The sequence below is a fragment of the Suricata suricatta genome, chromosome X (assembly GCF_006229205.1).
Source record: "Suricata suricatta isolate VVHF042 chromosome X, meerkat_22Aug2017_6uvM2_HiC, whole genome shotgun sequence".
Taxonomy (NCBI): domain Eukaryota; kingdom Metazoa; phylum Chordata; class Mammalia; order Carnivora; family Herpestidae; genus Suricata; species Suricata suricatta.
Window position 1 is genome coordinate 37,190,396 of NC_043717.1, and position 19,117 is coordinate 37,209,512.

Here is a 19,117-nt window from a genome sequence, read left to right on the forward strand (position 1 = left end):
GATGATAGTGATAAACTTCTTTGCAATTTTTCTTTTAGAATTGTTGAATCTTAACTGTATTGGTTGCCATGGCTACTTATACAGATGGAACATGTGAGACCAGTTATTGTGAACGGTCTGTGTCTAAAATAGATATGCCAGTGAACTGGGTGGCTGAATTAAAATTGTCTGCACTTATTGAACAAATTGATTATGCATTAATTATATTGTAGATGACTTGGGAGGATTAAAAAACAGGGTTTGCCAGTGTTTTAGGAAAAATGAGTATAAAAGATTTTTACGTGGTAGCTCACTGATCCCACTGTGTGGTATTAAAATTATTGATAATCATGACTACTTCTTTGGTTTTTTTTTTATTACAGTTTTACACATCATATATAATGTTTGAAGTGACATTTTTCAATTAATTCAAAAAGAATGTGTGTGAGAAACCTGCTCCGATAACAGTGGTTTTCTTCCGACAGTTATTTTCGGCTTCTGTGTACGCCCCTTTCCAAAAGCAGACTGGGTTGATTATGATGTATTTATCAGTATGTATGTGTTATCATACTTCGTGTTCTCTACAGTAGCCAATAAAAGTTTTAAGGATATTCGTTGGGTTCAAACTCGATTTCTTTAAAACTTTCTTGGAATATTAAAATTTTAATTAGAGTATATGAAAACTTGAGTCATTCTTAATGAAAATTTCAGGTCAAAGGATTCTAGGTTTTAGAAGATGAAAATCTTCGTGTTTTAACTGTATAGAAGGACATTAAGTGAAAAGTAGTGTCAGTGTTAAAAACGTGTAAGAAAATGAATACATGAAAAGGCTGTAGAAATTAGAATGTAACTTGATAGTACCTTGATGATGACATAGTGTGGATTAAATCATCATCGAAGCCAGACCAATTATATCATGCTTTTACTAGAGGCAGTTTCCTGAGAAAACATGAATGATTTCTGTTTTCTTTAAACGAAACTCAGGATTTAGTACTGATCAGTGTATTTGCAGAATAAATGGTGGGAAGGTAACAAATGCAGCAATATTGTTGTTTCTAAAATGAGGTTAGATCAGGAAAAGGTTTAACTCACCAATACATTTATTAAATGTTAATTTATACTTTTCCTTAATTATATAGGAGTAAGAAAACAGCTAATTTTTATTTAATTGATATCTTACACCTTGAAGCTGACTCTCATAACTGTATGTCCTTTTGAATGATAGCTTTTGAGGGATGTTTTATAAACGTTAGACTAATTATTTTGGTAAATCCTCATTTTATTCTACTTGGTTGAAGTTAAGTCTCAGTTGTAGGTCCTTGCTCTTGCTTGAGAGGAAGAATGGGCAGATTTGGACTCTTTCCTGTTGAACGCAAAGTGGATATTTGAACCATCATGAATACATCTTCAAGTTTACTGTGTCTTTGTATGTTGTAGAGCAGGGAAATAGGAGGGAGGGTGACCATCCTGGTTTGCCTGGACTTTCTGTGCTACAAGGCTGGTTACTGTGATGAAAGGGAACATGCTTTATTTAGAGACATTAGGCCATTATATTTCAGTTGATTTGGGTAGTTTATTTTAGGCAGTCTGCATGATTACGTGACGGCCATGGTAATGGCTAATGTCTCACAGAGCACTAACAAATGTAGATTACCTACTTTGAGCCAGACATTATTACTCTTTAAGTACCAGGCTCTTATTATCTTTGCAAAGCTTATTTCTCTTTGAATTTTTAATGTCATCACGTATTCGTGTATGCCACAGACCTTGACTCTTCTTTGAAATCTTCCATGTTACTTTGTAATACTACAAAAGTTCAGAAAATTATAAAAAGTAAAGCAAGCTTTTAAAAAATGTCTGTATGAGATATTTCTATTTTATGGCAGAGTTCATTTATGCAATTAAAAAATAAGTAGGTACACATATTGCTTCTAGAGCTTTTTAAGAGGGGTTAATTAACAGTTGGGTGTTTTAAAAAGTAGAATCATGGTGATGTGAGACTTCATTATATGTTGGTCCCTCGGAATAAAATTGTTTCCTCTAGATTTAATTAATTCTCTTAATTCTAAAAATAACAATTTCTGAGTAAAGTTTGATTTCAGAACCTTTATGGCAATATTTGTTAAAAATTTCCACTTACAATTGAGACTTGTCAAGTGGAGCCTTTTTTTCTTAGTTGTTTGGTTATGTTTCAGTTGAAGAGGATTTTTAACAAATATATGGTGGCTTTCACACTACAAAAAATGACACTGGATTTAGTAATTCATTGGCTAGGGAGGCTGTAGATGGAGGGCCTAGGGACGAGCTTGGAGAAAGTTAGGGGTGGTAATAGGATGCTAGCTAGTTTTCTTCCTTATCACCTTTATTAGAGGGGTAAGAAGATCGGGGGAAATGAGCATAGTTTTCCCATCCCTTTCTCATTCTCTTAACCTGTAACCCAGTCTCCTTCCAGTAATGTAGTGAGGTGAGATTTGGACTTGAATCTCAAGGAGAGCTGTGTTGGAAAAGGGAAGTGGAGAATAAGAAAAGCCCTCAACAAGTATAGGTGGAGGGGATATCTCTATAGATGTAGAAATTTTATTATCATTATTTTTATGTGTTTTTCACAAAAAGCTGATTTTCATCTTCTAAAGATATTTTTGTTTTGCCTCATCTTTGATTAATGTGTGATATTTAACATTTATGGAGAGAGACGTAGTATTTACTTTCGATCCAGAAATGTTGTTTGGTTTTAAAGTTCACTGTATATTTCATTTGTTTGTTTCACTCTTTATGGTTACCTAGTCTAGTTCTACTGGTCTAGGAAACAGGTATCAGAATCTCTTGCAGAACCCATTAAAACGACAGCCTTCTAGGCCTTGCCCCAGGCTCACTGAATCATAATCTCAGCAATCTCTATTTTTAACAAGCCTCCCAGGTGAATCTTACTGTTAGGAGAATCTGTGAGAGTTAGTTCATTGTGCTTCCCTCAGTGAGTACTTGATGATAGCCGTGTGGACCTGGTTTTCAAAGATCCACATAAACATTTTGCATGTAAATTTGATAGGCTCCCAGACTCTTTGAAATCCAGCTGTGAAATTCAGGTAGATAGAACATTTAAGAAAGAGATTTGTCATTGAAGAATGAAAATTATAGTATTAGAGTAGCTAGAATCCAATTTTGATTCCTGGTTCATTGTTGCTTTTGTTGAATCATTCATACTTTGGTGATACAGTATATCAGGAAGAACTGCAAACAGAAGCTGAAATATATTTTTATTTGATTTTCAAGACATACTTGTTAATCTTGTGACTTTTACTATTCTTGCCTTATAAGAAGTTTGTCTTTTTTTTCTTTTAAATAATTCTGAAGAACTGATAGAGAAATGAAACAACCTCATTTCCTTTGTGTGTTATTACCAGCATCATCTTGGCTTATGACTTTTTTATAAATATTGTTATGAAATATGGTATAAAGAATTAGACACTTTCTTTGGTTTTAATATGTTTATTTTTTAAATCCAAATAGTGACTTTACTATGTGGTATTAACTTGGAACTTAGTTTTTAAAATATCGTGTTTTGATATGCATAGATTTATAAGAGTTTTCTGTTTGCTTAATCGTACAGTTTTGAATTTTGTAAGGAATATACTCACTTGCTATATATTTTAATGTTAATTTTAATAATTAAAGTAACAAATTTTGGTAATGACCAGTAATGAGTACATGTGGCACATATGGCTTCTTATGTCATGTTCTTATGTGTGTTTGCTGGTATATTCTGTTTTATTAAAAATAAAAATGTTCTATTATTAAATCTCTATAGTGTAGACTGCACTTATGTTTGACATTTTATATTTTTATTTAATTGACCCCAAACACTATTCTGTTGGTATTGATTTTTATTTTCTGTCATCTTTGCAGTTCAATTTCACATTGCCCACTTATATGAAACCCAGGTAAGTGTTTTAACTTACCTTACTTAAAGAAATGTGATTGCCCTTAAGTGAAATCAGGCATACATGTATTTTAATGGGATTCTGGACACTATCTCCTTCATATATTTTATATTCATTAAATGTGATCAAGATTTTGCTTTAGTGAAAGAGTACTTGCTGTGTATGAAGAAGTTTCATTTAATAATGTTTTGCCTCTAAACTTTGCACTGTCTTTAAATGACTGTGTTTAACTTTTCTCTTACTCTCTTTTTTAAATTATTTTTTTTAATGTTTGTTTATTTTTGAGAGACAGAGCATGAGCAGGGGGAGGGACAGAGAGAGAGGGAGACACAGCACCTGAAGCAGGCTCCAGGCTCTGAGCTGTCAGCACAGAACCTGACGCGGAGCTTGAACTCATGAGCCGTGTGAGATTATGACTTTAACCGACGGAGCCACCCAGGCGCCTCCTGTTTTCTCTTATTCTTAATGTAGAATGCCTAGGTTTCTTTGCAAAATGTTTATAGATGGTTGTTATAATGCACTGTTTTTTAGTTTTACCTTTTCTTAAGATTGAAATATCCCTTCCATGTGTCACCATTTGAAAGCCATATTAGGGTCATCTCTTGATCTCATGACCAATACTTTTATGGTTGCTATACTTACAAATGTTTTCGTTTAATTTTAGAACATTTTGTTTTTGTGTATGGCAGATTTTGCTTAGTTGTGTGATAAAAGGTATAACACACAGACATTTACTCCAGGCAGTAGGATGGAAAATAAGTTATAAGTTGATATGAAAGTAAAATAGTAATCAGAGTTTACCCAAAACATAAATTTTGTAACTTCTTTTTAGGGAAGAAATACTGTTATATTCGTGCATCCATTTTGTAAGGTCTGCTTAATTTCAATGCCACCATGGAGGGCTTGAAAAAATTAACATCAGATTCCTGGACACTTTCATCTGCTGTGTACCCCATTCTCCTAACACACATGTGTGTGTGCCCTAGGAGTAAGAATTTATGCACCCTACTAATGTAGGGATTTCATTAACCTTGAGAAGATGCATGTGAGAATTACATCAGCCTGTGGATCAGTCTTTACCTGCCAGTGCTAATCCCAATCTCCTGCCAATCCGCCGATTTTTGCCAAATCAGCAAGGGCCCCAGGGGGAAATCCGCTTCTTCTCCCAAGTTGTTCTTTCCTTGGAGTCTTAGCTCCTTGTGTTCTATTTACCTCAGGATCTCTCTGCTGCATTCAAGATGAGAAGTTCTGATTTTTCCCTTAAACTTTTCTAGTTCTTAGTGAGATTACAAATCTGGTACTAGCCGAAGCTGAAGTTTTCTCCCTTTCATTTTTAATGGGAGGTTTTGCTGCTGGTGGAATTCTATTATCTTACTGGATCACTTTGAAATTTATATTCCATTGTCTTCTGGCTTTCATTGTTTCTCATGAGAAGTTGTCTGTTAGTATTAAGTTTTTAATCTTGTGAGGGTAATGTGGGGACAGGGCCCTCCCTCCATTGGTTCTTTCATTTGATACATTTTAGTTCCATTAAGAACAAACAAAACAAAACCAGAAGAACAAAATTCATGGCAAGGAGAGTGTGTAATTATTAGGCGGCAAAAGATGACACTATAACCATACGAAAAAGAGAAAAAAAATCTCTATTCCAGTACTTAAAACAAGGGTTGTCATTTTCACATGAAAAATTAAGAAAAGCAAAAATGCCTTCCTGCCTCCCTATAGAAAGTAACTTTTTTATAGTTCAGCTGATTTGTTGGAATATTTATTTATGAATATGGAATTTTGAAATATAAATTTAAGTAGTCATAATGTGGTTAGTGGCTACTACTAGGTACCCAAAATAGTTCAGTTAAAGTTTCTTTATATAAGAAGTCTTCTTGCTAATAAATGTAGAAATAATTTAGTATCACTTTACAAACCCTGAAGGCCCTATCTCCACATTACCTTTACAGGATTAAACAATAAGACTGTGATAAGACAGATAAGTGAGGGAATACTTTTTTTTTTAACAAGAGTGGTTAAGGAAGGCCTCTCTGAGCAGGAGCTATTTGGGCTGAGCCCCCAAATTTTTTAGTTAAATTTAATCATAAATCTGGATAATAAAGTAAATAACTTACTTTAAATAAAGTCCATAAATTATTTTTCAGCTTTTAAAAAATTTTTTTATTTTTGAGAGAGAGAGAGAGCATATCTGCACATGAGTTGGGGAGGGGCAGAGAGAGTGGGAGATAGAGGATCTGAAGCAGACTCTACGTTTACAGGACAGAGCCCCATGTGGGACTCAAACTCACGGACTGTGACATCATGATCTGAACCAAAGTTAGATGCTAACCAGCTGAGCTACCCAGGTGCCTCTCAGCTTTATTGAGGTATAATCGGCAAATAAAATTGTAAGATAAACTGCACAATGTGATGATTTGATATACATATACATTGTGAAAGGATTTCTGCCATTGAGTAAATTAACACACCACACCTGTCACCTCACCTACCACTCCCCACCCCCGCCAGGATTCTACATATAAGTGATACCATAAAGTTTTTGTCTTCCTCTCTCTGGCTTATTTCACTTCGCATAATTCCTTCCATGTCCATCCATGGTGCTACAAATGACAGAATTTCCTTTTGAAAGGCTGAAATACTATTCCATTATATTTATATACCACATTTTCTTCATCCATCTTTTCACCGACACAGGTTTCCATGACTTGGCTTTTGTCACTAATGCTGCATTGAGCATGGGAATACAGATATCTCTTTGAAATAATAGTTTTATTTCCTTTGAAAATATATCCAGAAATGGATTCCTGGATGATACAGTACTTCTATTTAGGTACGGATAATTTTAATGGGATGCCATCTCCCACACAGCTGTTCTTATTAGATTTAAAAATTAGAGTCTCATATATCGCTATGTATATTGTCATACCATCTCTAAATAAAGACAGTTTTGTTTCTCTGTATAATGTCTTATGTCCAAGTTTAGACATGTCATATTATGAATTATTCTTAGAAAGTTATATCAATTATTCTTTCAGATTCACATTTAAATTCCAGTTAGTCAACATACAGTGTAATATTCATTTCAGGTATACAATATAGTGATTCAGCACTTCCATACAACATGGGGTGCTCATCATAGGATGGTTTAACCCACCCCCACCCACTTCCCTTCTGGTAACCATCAGTTCTCTATAGTTAAGAGTTTGTTTCTTGGTTTGCCTCTCCCCCTTTTTTTTTTCCCTTTGCTCGTTTGTTTCTTAAATTCCATATAGGAGATGGTATTGGTCTTTCTCTTATTTTGTTTAGCATAATACTCTATAGCTCCATCCGCATTGTTACAAATGACAAGATTCCAGTCTCTTTTATGGTTGAATAATATTCCATAGAATTTATATATATATATATATATATATATATATATATATATATATATATATGTTTGTATGTATATACATACACACACACACACACACACCACATCTTTATCATTCATCGATGGATACTTGGACTGTTTCCATAATTTGGCTATTGTAGATAATGTTGCTATACACATAGTGGTGCATGTGTCTCTTTGAATTGGTAGTATTGTAGTCTGGGGTAAATACTTAGTGCAATTGCTGGATGGTAGGGTACTTCTATTTGTAACTTTTTGAGGAACCTCTATACTGTTTTCTAGAGCGGCTACACCAGTGTGCATTCCTGCCAACAGCACACAAGAGGGTTCCCATTTCTCCATATTCTCACCAATGCCTGTTGTTTCTTGTATTGTTGATTTTAGCCATTCTGACAGATGTGAGGTGCTCTCTCATTGTAGTTTTGATTTGCATTTCTCTGTTGATGAGAAATGTTGAGCATCTTTTCATGTGTCTTTTGGGCATCTGTGTATCTTCTTTGGAAAAACGTGTATTCATGTCTTCTGCCCATTTTTTAATTGGATAATTTGTGTTTGGGGTGTTTATTGTATAAGATCTATATATATTTTGGATAGTAACTCTTTATCAGATGTGTCATTTGCAAATATCTTCTCCCATTCCATAGGATGCCTTTTAGTTCTGATGACTGTTTCCTTTGATGTGGAGAAGCTTTTTAGTTTGATATAGTCCCAAGAGTTTATTTCTGCTTTTGTTTCCCTTGCCTCAGGAGACCTATCTAGTAGAAAGTTGCTACAGCTGATGTCAATGAAATTACTGCCTGTGCTTTCTTCAAGGACTATTATGGTTTCAGGTCTCACATTTTGGCCTGTAGTCCATTTTGAGTTTATCTTTGTGTATGGTGAAAGAGAATGGTCCAGGTTCATTCTTTTGCATGTTGTTGTTCAATTTTCCCAACACCATTTGTTAAAGAGACTGTCTTTTCCCATTAGATATTCTTTCCTGCTTTGTTACACATTAATTGGCCATATATTTGTGGGTTCACTTCTGGGTTTTTATTCTGTTTGTTGATCTGTGTGTCTGTTTTTGTGCCAGTACCATACTGTTTTGATCACTGCAGCTTTGTAATGTAACTTACAGTCCAGAATTATGAGGCCTCCAGCTTTGCTTTTCTTTCTCAAGGTTTCTTGGCTATTCTTTGGTCTTTCATGGTTCCCTACAAATTTTAGGATTGTTTATTCTACCCTAACTCTCTGGAAAAAGCTGTTGGTGTTTTGATAAGGGTTGCATTAAATCTGTAGATTGCCTTGAGTATTATAAGCATTTTAAAAATATTTGTCCTTATCCATGAGTTTGACAAGTCTTCCCATTTCTTTGCATCATCTTCAATTTCTTTCGTCAGTTATTTTATACTTTTCAGGTACAGGTCTTTCACCTCTTTGGTTAGGTTTATTCATAGGTATCTTGGTGTTTCTGGTACACTTATAAGTGAAATTGATTCCTTCATTTCTCTTTCTGCTGCTCATTTTTGGTGTATAGCAATGCAACAGAGTTTTGTACGTTGGTTTTGTATCCTATAATTTTACTGAATTTATCAGTTTTTACAGTTTTTTTGATGTACAGTAACATGTCATCTGCAAATAGGATGCCTTTTATTTCTTTTTATTGACCAATAGTATGTTTAATAGAAGTGGGGAGAGTGGACATCCCTGTGTTGTTTCTGATTGTAGAAGAAAGGCTCTCAGGTTTTCCCCATTTAGGGTGATGTTAAATTGGTTTTTCATGTATGGCCTTTATTATGTTGAGGTATGTTTCCTCTAAACCTGCTTTTTTGAGGGATTTGGATGTTGTACTTCATCAAATGCTTTTTCCGCATCTATTGAAATAATCATGTCGTTCTTATCCTTTCTCTTCTTAATATAGTCTATCACATTGATTTGTAACTGTTGAACCACCCTTGCAACTGAGGAATAAATCCTACTTGATCATGGTGAATGTTTTTTTGGGTTTTTTTGTTTTTTTTTTACTGTATTGCTGGATTTGGTTTGCTAGTATTTTGAAGACTTTTATTTGTATTCATAAGAGATACTGGCCTGTAGTTCTCTTTTTTTATGTCTTTATTTGGTTTTGGTATCTGGTTAATGCTGGTCTCACAGAATAAATTTGGAAGTTTTCCTTCCTTTTCTCTTTTTTGGAATCCTTTGAGGAGAACTCTTCTTAAAATGTTTTGTAGAATTCACCTGTGAGGCCATCTTGTCCTGTGCTTTGTTTGGGGGAGTTTTTTGATTACTGATTCAATTTCTTTGCTGGATTGGTCAATTCGTGTTTTCTCTTTCTTCCTGTTTCAGTTTTGGCAATTTGTATCTAGGAATTTATTTCTTCCAGGTTGTCTAGTTTGTCGGCATATGGTTTTTCATAATAAAAATGGTAAAGTTGTTTGTGTTTCTGTCGTGTGGGTTGTTATTTCTCTTGTCTCATTAGTGATTTAATTTTTTTATTATCTTAAAAAATTTTTTTAAATACTTTATGGGGCGCCTGGGTGACTCAGTTGGTTGGGCATCCTCCTTCGGCTTAGGTAATGATCTCACGGGTCTTGGGTTTGGGCCCTGGGTCAGGCTCTGTGCTGACAACTTAGAGCCTGGCACCTGCTTCGAATTTTGGTCTCCCTCTCCCTCTCCCCACCCCCCCCCGCCCCTCCCTGATCACACTGTCTCTCAAAAATTAATAAAAAATTAAAAAAAATACTTCTTTTGTGTTTGTTTATTTTTGAGAGATAGATAGATAGATAGATAGATAGGTAGATGGTGAGGGAGGGGCAGAGAGAGGGAGACAGAAGATATGAAGCAGGTTCTGCACTGACAGCAGAGAGTCTGTCGCAGACCTTGAACTCAAAAATCATGAGATCATGACCTGAGCCAAAGTTGGACCCTTGACTTGGCTGAATCACCCAGTCACCCCTCACTTGTGATTTTGTGTATGTACGTATGAATGTATGTATGTATTCTCTTTTTGATGAAACTGGCTATGGATTAGTAAATTTTACTATTTTTTTCGAAGAACCAGCCCCTGGTTTTGTTGATCTCTATTGTTTTTTTGGTTTTGTTTTGTTTTGCTTTAGTTTCTATGTCATTTATTTCTACTCTAATTTTTATTCTTCCTTCTGCTGGCTTTAGGCCCCCTTTATTGTTCCTTTTCTAGCTATTTTAGGTAGAGGGTAGATTGTTTGAGAGTTTTCTTCTTGAGGTAGGCATGTGTATTGCTATATACTTCCCTCTTAGAACTTCTTTTGCTGCATCCCAAAGGTTTTGGGCTGTTGTGCTTTCATTTTCATTTGTTTCATATACTTTTTATTTCTTCTTTGATTTGCCAGTTGACCCATTCATTGTTTAGTATCATGTTACTTAATTTGCATGTATTTGTGGTCTATCCAGAGTTTTTCTTGTGGTTGACTTTAGTTTCATAGTGTTGTGGTCAGAAAAGGCGCATGGCATGACTTTGATCTTGAATTTGTTGAATCCTGTTTGTGGCCGAATATGTGATCTATTTTGCAGAATGTCCCATGTGCACTTGAATTGAATGTGTATTCTGCTGTTTTAGGATGTAATGTTCTGAATATATCTGTTAAATCCATCTGCTCCATTGTGTCCTTCAAAGCCATTGTTTCCTTGTTGATTTTCTGCTTAGATGATCTGTTCATGAATGTAAGTGAGGTGTTAAAATCCCCTGTTATTATTGTATTATTATGGATTAGTTTCTTTATGTTTGTTGTTAATTGTGTTTTAAAGTCTAGTTTGTCTGATATAGTATTGCTACTCACTTTCTTTTGACATTCATTTGCACTATAAATGCTTTTCCACCATAAATGCTTTTCCACCCCGTTTCAGTCTGCATGTGTCTGTCTTAAGGTCTAAAATGAGTCTCTTACAGGCAGCATATAGATGGGTTTTATTCTTTTATCCATTCTGTCACCCGATGGCTTTTGATTAGAGCATTTAGTCCATTTACATTCAAAGTAATTATTGATAGATATGTATTTATTGCCATTTTATTACTTGTGTCTGTTTTTGGAGATTACCTTTGATCCTTTCTTTCATGGTTTGCTGGTTTTCTTTAGTGACTTATTTGGATTTCTTTTTATTCCTTGCATATTTATTACTATTCTTTTACTTGTGATCATCACTAGGTTAATATATAACCTCTTCTGCTTATAACTGTCTCTATTAAATTGGTGGTCGCTTAAGTTTTTTTTTTAATTTAAAAAATTTTTTATTTATTTTTGAGAGACAGAGAGAGATAGCGTGAGCAGGGGAGGGTCAGAGAGAGAGGGAGACACAGAATCTGAAGACAGGCTCCAGGCTCTGAGCCAGCTGTCAGAACAGAGGCTGATGCGGGGCCTGAACCCACGAACCGCAAGATCATGACTTGAGCTGAAGTCGGACACTTAACCCACTGAACCACCCAGGCGCCCCAATGGTGGTTTAAGTTTGAACCCATTCTTAACTCTTGTCTTCCCCACGTTTTAGGTATATGTTGTTATATTTTACATCCTTTTAGTTTGTGAGTTCCCTGACTGAATTTTTAATAGAAATCTTCATTTTTACTGCTTTTGTGTTTCCTACCTTCATACTGTCACTTTTGGTTTTTCTTTTTCACTCACAGAGTCCCGATTAGCATTTCTTGGAGGAGTGGCTTAGTGGTCACAAACTACTTTAGTTTTTGTTTGTCAAACTCTTTATCTCCTTCTATTTTGAATGTTAGCCTTGTTGGATAGAGTATTCTTGGTGGCATATTTTTCTCACCATTTTGAATGTATTATGCTAGTCTCTTCTGGCTTGGAGAGTTTTTGCTGAAAAATCGGCTTGATAGCTTCATGGGTTTTCCATTATAAGTAACTGTCTTATTTTGCCTTGTTGTTTTTAATTTTTTTTTTTTTTACTTACCACTACATTTGCCAGTTTTTTTAATTTAAATTTTTTTTATGTCTTTATTTTATTTTGAAAAAGACAGAGCATGAGTTGGGGAGGGGCAGAGAGAGAGGGAGACAGAATCTGAAGCAGGCTCCAGGCTCTGAGCTGTCAGCACAGAGCCTGACACGGGGCTCAAACCCATGGACTGTGAGAACATGACCTGAGCTGAAGTCGGACACTTAACCAACTGAGCCACCAGGTGCTCCTACATTTGCTAGTTTAATTATAATATTTCTTGGTGTGGGTCTGTTTTTGTTGATTTTGATGGAGTCACTGAGTTCCCTACATCTATTCTCATGTTGTATAATTTTTCTTTCTCTTTTGTTCAGCTTCATTACTCTCCTTTATTTAGTCGTCTCAGTCATTTAATTCATTCCTCTGCTTCTTCCAGCCTGCTTGTCATTGCATCAGGCCTGTTTCTAATCTCATTTATTGCATCGTCATCTCTGATTGATTCTAACTCTTCCGTTTCTTTGGTAAGGATCTTAGTGATATCTTCCATTCTTTTCTTATGTCCAGTTAGTATCCTTATGATCATTGATTTAAGTTTTCCATCAGTTCCATTACTTATATCTGTTTCACCTAGATCTCTAGCCATGGCCTTATCTTGTTCTTTCATTTGGGATAAATTCCTCTGTCTTCTCATTTTGTCTACGTCTCTGCCTTCTTTTGTGTTAGAAAAGCTATTTGTGTCTCATGCTCCTGAACTTAATGACCATATGAAGAAGATGTCATATAGTGTCCAGGACCTGACACTTCAGGGAATGTATCCACTGTGTGCTGCATGCACTCTGCTGTTGTGTTGTGGCAGCTCTCTCCTTTAGGCCAGTCATCTGCAGAGGTTTTCTTTGCTTGCTGTGGGCGGTGTGTGTCCCTGGCCTGAATGTAGCAAGTTTTAACTAGGTGTGCCCTGGTCTGCTTATGAAATGAGACCTGTCATCATCTCCACTGGAACTGAGGCGCTGCAGAATTTTGTGGTCAGGATATGTGGTATGGGCAGGAGTTTGTGCTGGTCTTCTGTGGGAGGGGCTCGTGGTACTGGGGCTGAGGTAAGTGTGACTAATAAAGGGCAGTTCCCCAGAGTGCAGGGATTGGGGCTTAATGGAAGTAATTTAGGCAGCTAGTATCCCTGTTGCACTGGCTGTTGCTAGTGGCTCTGTGCTTATGCTGAGTGGTGAGGATGTGGGGAGAGAATGGTGCCAGCCAGCTACTTTGTTCCTGGAGACATCTCTCTGTGAACACTGCCTCTCATGGGCACATTCTAAGAGGAGCAAATTCTCTCCCCACTGCATTCCTCAAGTACTCTTCACATAGCTGTTTCCGTGTTGCGTGTGCCTGGGTTGTTTGCCTGCCTTCTCTGCAAGAGCAGCCTCAATGCCTCTGGACTCTCACGGAGGCCAGCCCAGCGCACTCATACTTTAAACTTTGGATTTAAACCCATCTAGTTTCAAGAATTCATGAAATTCAGCCCCTCTCATTTTCTAATCCAGTAGCAAAAGGGACACATTCTCCTCGTGCATTCCCATGTGTTCTGATCTCACTCTCGCTCTCCTCTCTACCTACTGCTGCAGCAACCGATATCCATTTCTCCTCTAAATCCTGTCTGCACTTTCTACCTTGCTTGATGTGACCTCTTCTCTACCTTTAGTTGTGGAGTTTGTTCTGCCAATCTTCAGGTTGATTTCTGGGGCATTTAGGATGATTTGTACAAAGTTACCTATTTGTGTTTGTGGGAGGAAGCAAGCCAAGGGTTGTCCTACCTTGCTGCCATCTTTTGTTTTTTTTCCCATAATATTTTATTGTTAAATTGTTTTCCATACAACACCCAGTGCTCTTCCCCTTAAGTGCCCTCCACCATCACCACCACCTCTTTTCCCCCCTCCCCCTTCCCCTTCAACCCTCAGTTCATTCTCAGCATTCAGTAGTCTCTCAAGTTTTGCATCCCTCTCTCTCCCTCCTCCGCTCCCCCTGGTTCTCCATTAGGTCTCTTCTTGTTTTCCTGCTAGACCTATGAGTGCAAACATATGGTTTCTGTCCTTCTCTGCCTGGCTTACTTCACTCCCTTGCTGCCATCTTTGATGGAAGTCCTATATCAGTTATTTAAGTTACCTCGTCTTATTTATTTCTTTATGTATTTATGTATTCACTTATTTATTTACTTATTCACCCAAGTTAGTTAGCATGTAGTGAACAATGATTTCAAGAGTAGGATCTAGTGATTCATCCCCTACATAAAATAGCCAGTGCTTATCCCATTAAGTGTCCTTAATGTCCCTTGCCCATTTAGCCCATTCCCCTACCCACAACCCCTCCAGCACTCTCAGTTCTCAATATTTAAGAATCTCTTATGTTTTGCCCCCTCCCTGTTTTTAAATTATCTTTGTTTCCCTTCCCTTGTGTTCTGTTTTATATCTTAAAATCCACATATGAGGGAAGTCATCCGATACTTGTCTTTCTCTAATTTCACTTACCAAATTGCACTCTAATTCCATCCATTGTTGCAGATGGTGAGATTTCATTCTCTCTGATTGCTGAGTAATATTCTGTATATGTGTGTATGTATACATATACATGCATACATACCATGTCTTTATTCATTTATCTGTCGATGGACATTTGAACTTTTTCCATACTTTGGCTATTGTTGATAGCACTGCTACAAACAGTGGGTTGCATGTGCCCCTTCAGAACAGCACACTTGCCTCCTTGAGATGAATACCTAGTAATGCAATTGCTGGGTCATTGGGTAGTTCCAATTTTTAAGTTTTAAGCAGCCTCCATACTGTTTTCCAGAGTGGCTGTACCAGTTTGCATTCCCACCAGCAGTGCAGAAGGATTCCTCTTTCTCCTACCATCCAACATTTGTTGTTGTTAATTTTGTTAACAAATTGTTAATTTTAGCCATTTTGACTGGTGTGAGGAGATCTCACTGTGGTTTTCATTTGTAGTTCCCTGATGATGAGTGATGTTGAGCATTCTTTCATGTGTCTGTTAGCCATCTGGATGGCTTCTTTGGAAAAGTATCTCTATTTATGTCTTCTGCCCATTTCGTCACTGGATTATTTATTTTGTGGGTGTTGAGTTTGATAAGTTCTTTATAGATTTTGGATACTAACTCTTTATTTTATATGTCATTTGCAAATATCTTCTCACATTCCGTTGGTGGCCTTTTAGTTTTGCTGATTGTTACCTTTGCCGTGCAGAAAGAAGCCTTTTATCTTGACGAGGTCCCAATAGTTAATTTTTGCTTTTGTTTCCCTTGCCTGAAGTTGGATGTTTTGTCTGCTTTCTCCTCTAGGATTTTGAAGCCTTCCTGTCTTACATTTAGGTCTTCCATCCTTTTTGAGTTTAATTTTGTGTATGGTGTAAGAAAGTGGTCCAGGTTCATTCTTTTATGCAGGTTGCTGTCCAGTTTTACCAACACCATTTGCTGGAAAGACTGTCTTTATTCCATCAAATATTCTCTCCTGCTATGTCCAAGATTAGTTGGCCATATGTTTATGGGTCCGTTTCTGGGTTCTGTGTTCTCTTCCATTGATTTAAGTGTCTGTACCCTACTGCCTTGATAATTACAGCTTTGTAACACATCTTGAAGTCTGGAATTGTGGCTTTCCCATTTTATTAGTTGAGACCTGTAGAACCACTTTTTCTCTAAATTTTTTTTAATGTTTATTATTTTTGAGAGAGAGAGAAAACACATGAGCGGGGCAGGGGGCAGCAAGATGGAGACACAGAATATGAAGCAGGCTCCAGGCTCTGAGCTATCAGCACAGAGCCTGATGTGGGGCTCAAATTCACGAACTGTGAGATCATGACCTGAGCCAAAGTCAGACACCTATCCGACTGAGCCACCCAGGTGCTCCATAGAACCACTTTTTCCCCCCCAATAATAATAGTATTAATTGCCCCCCCTGAATTTAATGAAATAACTTGAATAGTTTGCCATCTAAATTCTTACTAGCCTTCAGTCAGTTGGTTGAGTGTCTGACTCTTGGTTTCACCTCAGGTGTCAGGCTCCACGCTGACAGTGTAGGGCCCACATGGGATTCTCTCTGTCCCTTTCTCTGCCCGTGTCCTGTTCATGTACATGCATGTGTGTGTACCCGTGCTCTCTGTCTCTCTCTCTCAAAAAAAAAAAAAAAACAAAATAAATTTTTATTAGTCCTTATAGATTAAAGATACAGAATTTTCCCTTTTATTTTTATTAAGGCATTACTTATTTTTGAATGGATAGCCCAAAATCAAAGTGCCTGAAAGAATACTCATTGAAGTCTCATCCTTATTCCTTTTCTGTAACAAAGTATTCCACTCCCCAAAGGTACTAGTGTTTTTCATATCCTTCTGGAGAAATCCACTTATATATAAGCCAATCCATATATGTGTTTTCACATATATTCATCTTTCTTTATTTTATTGAAATATTAGCCAATTACATATATTTTCTCTCGATCTTGCTAAAATTGTTTAAGTTACTATTATACTTCGGAAAACATTCCCTGTTAGTACATGTGGAGGTATATTATACTCCTTTATATAGATGTACTATAACTAATTTAACTGTTTCCCTTTTGAGGGATAGTTATAAATAATGTTATTATTAATACCACTGTCTATAAGAATCATTAGTTTCATTTTTAACATTCACTTTTAACTATCTGGCATTAGTTTATTACCAAAGCATTGTAGATTGGCTTCACTTTTGTGTATTATAGAAATACAAAAATCTGAAGAAAGAAAAATTGCAGCTGATTTTTAAAGATGCATTAAGTATGCCCTGAACATGTAGGATTATATTTCATGAGTTCAGGGTTGATTCAGTGTAAGGAAATCTGTTAACAAAACAAAAATCAGTATAAGGAAAACCATATTGTGAGAAAGGGAAAAAGATTTTTTTAAAAGAAATTAACAATGTGAAGAGGAAAGCAAAACTGTAAACCTAATTAATAGGTCAGAATCTTACTATTAACAAAAAATTGACAAAATAGATAATCCACTAGGTAAATTTGATCAAGGGAATAAAAGAAAGCACATACACAAAGTAAGATAACCATGGAAACAGAAGAAATTAGAACTATTATGCAAGACTACTTAGCAGGCCTCTATTCAAATGAATTTGAAAATTAAATGAAATGGACTACTTTCCAGGGAAATACAGATTAGCAGAATTGACCTCATTAGAGTTAGAAAGTTATAAAAAATCAATTTCTGTAAAAGAAATAGGGTAAATTAAGTAAGGCCTTCTAATAAGAAAGCACCATGGCCAGATGGTTTTACAGGGGAATTCTACTAAGCCTTTAAAGACCACATAATTCTAATACTTTATAGATTGTTTCAGAGCATTGGAAATGAAAAACTTCCTCATTTCTTTTTCTTTCTTCTTCTTCTTTTTTTTTTTTAATAGGGGGAAAGCTTTTAGCAGCTTTTAATCTGATGTGAATGACATTCGCATTTGACAGTAGAGTCCTTTCTACACTTAATAATTCTATAGCATATTTTAAATAATAAAATGGAAACAAAATCCTTGATTCTAAAAATTACCTACAGATGGTAATGCTTTTGTATCCTCTTGGTTTCAGTTGTAAAATATATGACATAATTTTTCCTGTTTGAGCCATTTTTACATGAATCATGTCATTAAGTACATTCACATTGTTGTGTAGCTATCACTACCATTCATCTCCAGAACTTTTTCATCCTCCCAGACTGAAATTTTACCCATTCAACAATAAGTCCTCATTCCCCCCTCCACTCAGCCCCCGACAACTATTATTCTGTTTTCTGTCTCTATGAGTTTCACTACTTCATGTAAGTGGAATCATATACTATTTATTCTTTTGTGCCTTGTGCATTTCATTTAGCATAATGTCTTTCAGGTTTGTACATGGGTGTAGCATGTGTGAGAACTTAACTCCTCTTTAAGGCTGAGTAACATTTCATTGTCTTGGTGGACACTTGGGTGACTTCCACCTTTTGGCTGTTGTTGATAATGCATCTGTGATACATGAGTGTGCAAATATATGTTTGAGTCCCTGCTTGTAATTCTTTTTTATATGTAATTAGAAGTGAAATTACTAGATCATGCGATAATTCTTTTAAATTTTTTGAGGAACCATCATACTGTTTTTCCCCTTTTCTTTCTGAAGCAAATTTAACATCAGTACCTGAACCTGATAAAAACAGTACAAAAAAGAAGCAATATACAGACTAATATCACTAATGAATCTTGGTGTAAAAGTACTAAATAGAAATTTATTAAATAAAATCATTACTTCATTAAACAGATAATATACTATGACCAAGTGGTATTCATTCCAGGAATGCAAGATTTAATATTAGAAAATCCATTAGTATCAGGCATCATAATAATAATAGTCCTAAAGGTAAAATCAGATTGTTAACATCATATAGGTGCTGAAGAGAAGCCTTTGACGAATCCAGGGACCATTCCTAATAAGAAAAACTGTCCATCCCTGTTGGATAGAACTCCCCTATGACCCAGCAATAGCACCGGTAGGGATCTACCCAAAGGATACAGAAGTGCTGATGCATAGGAGCACATGTACCCCAATGTTCATAGCAGCACTGTCAACAATAGCCAAAACATGGAAAGAGCCTAAATGTCCATCACCTGATGAGTGGATCAAGAAGATGTGGTATATATATATATATACAGTGGAGTATTACATGGCAATGAGAAAGAATGAAATCTGGCCATTTGTAGCAATGTGGATGGACCTCGAGGGTGTCATGCTAAGTAAAATAAGTCAGGCAGAGAAGGACATATACCATATGTTTGCACACATAGGTCTAACAGGAGAAACCTAACAGAGGACCATAGGGAGAGGAAGGGGGAAAG

At 36.1% G+C, this 19,117-nt stretch overlaps 1 protein-coding gene across 8 annotated transcripts in view; it reads left to right on the plus strand.

Moving 5' to 3' along the window:
• Positions 1-19,117, plus strand: part of KDM6A (lysine demethylase 6A) — a 206,489-nt gene that overhangs the window by 118,759 nt on the left and 68,613 nt on the right. For all 8 annotated transcript variants that reach the window (XM_029930769.1, XM_029930770.1, XM_029930774.1 and 5 more), the window contains one exon: positions 3,883-3,917. In XM_029930769.1, coding sequence (XP_029786629.1) covers positions 3,883-3,917 — 35 coding nt within the window. The remainder of the gene's footprint in view (positions 1-3,882; positions 3,918-19,117) is intronic.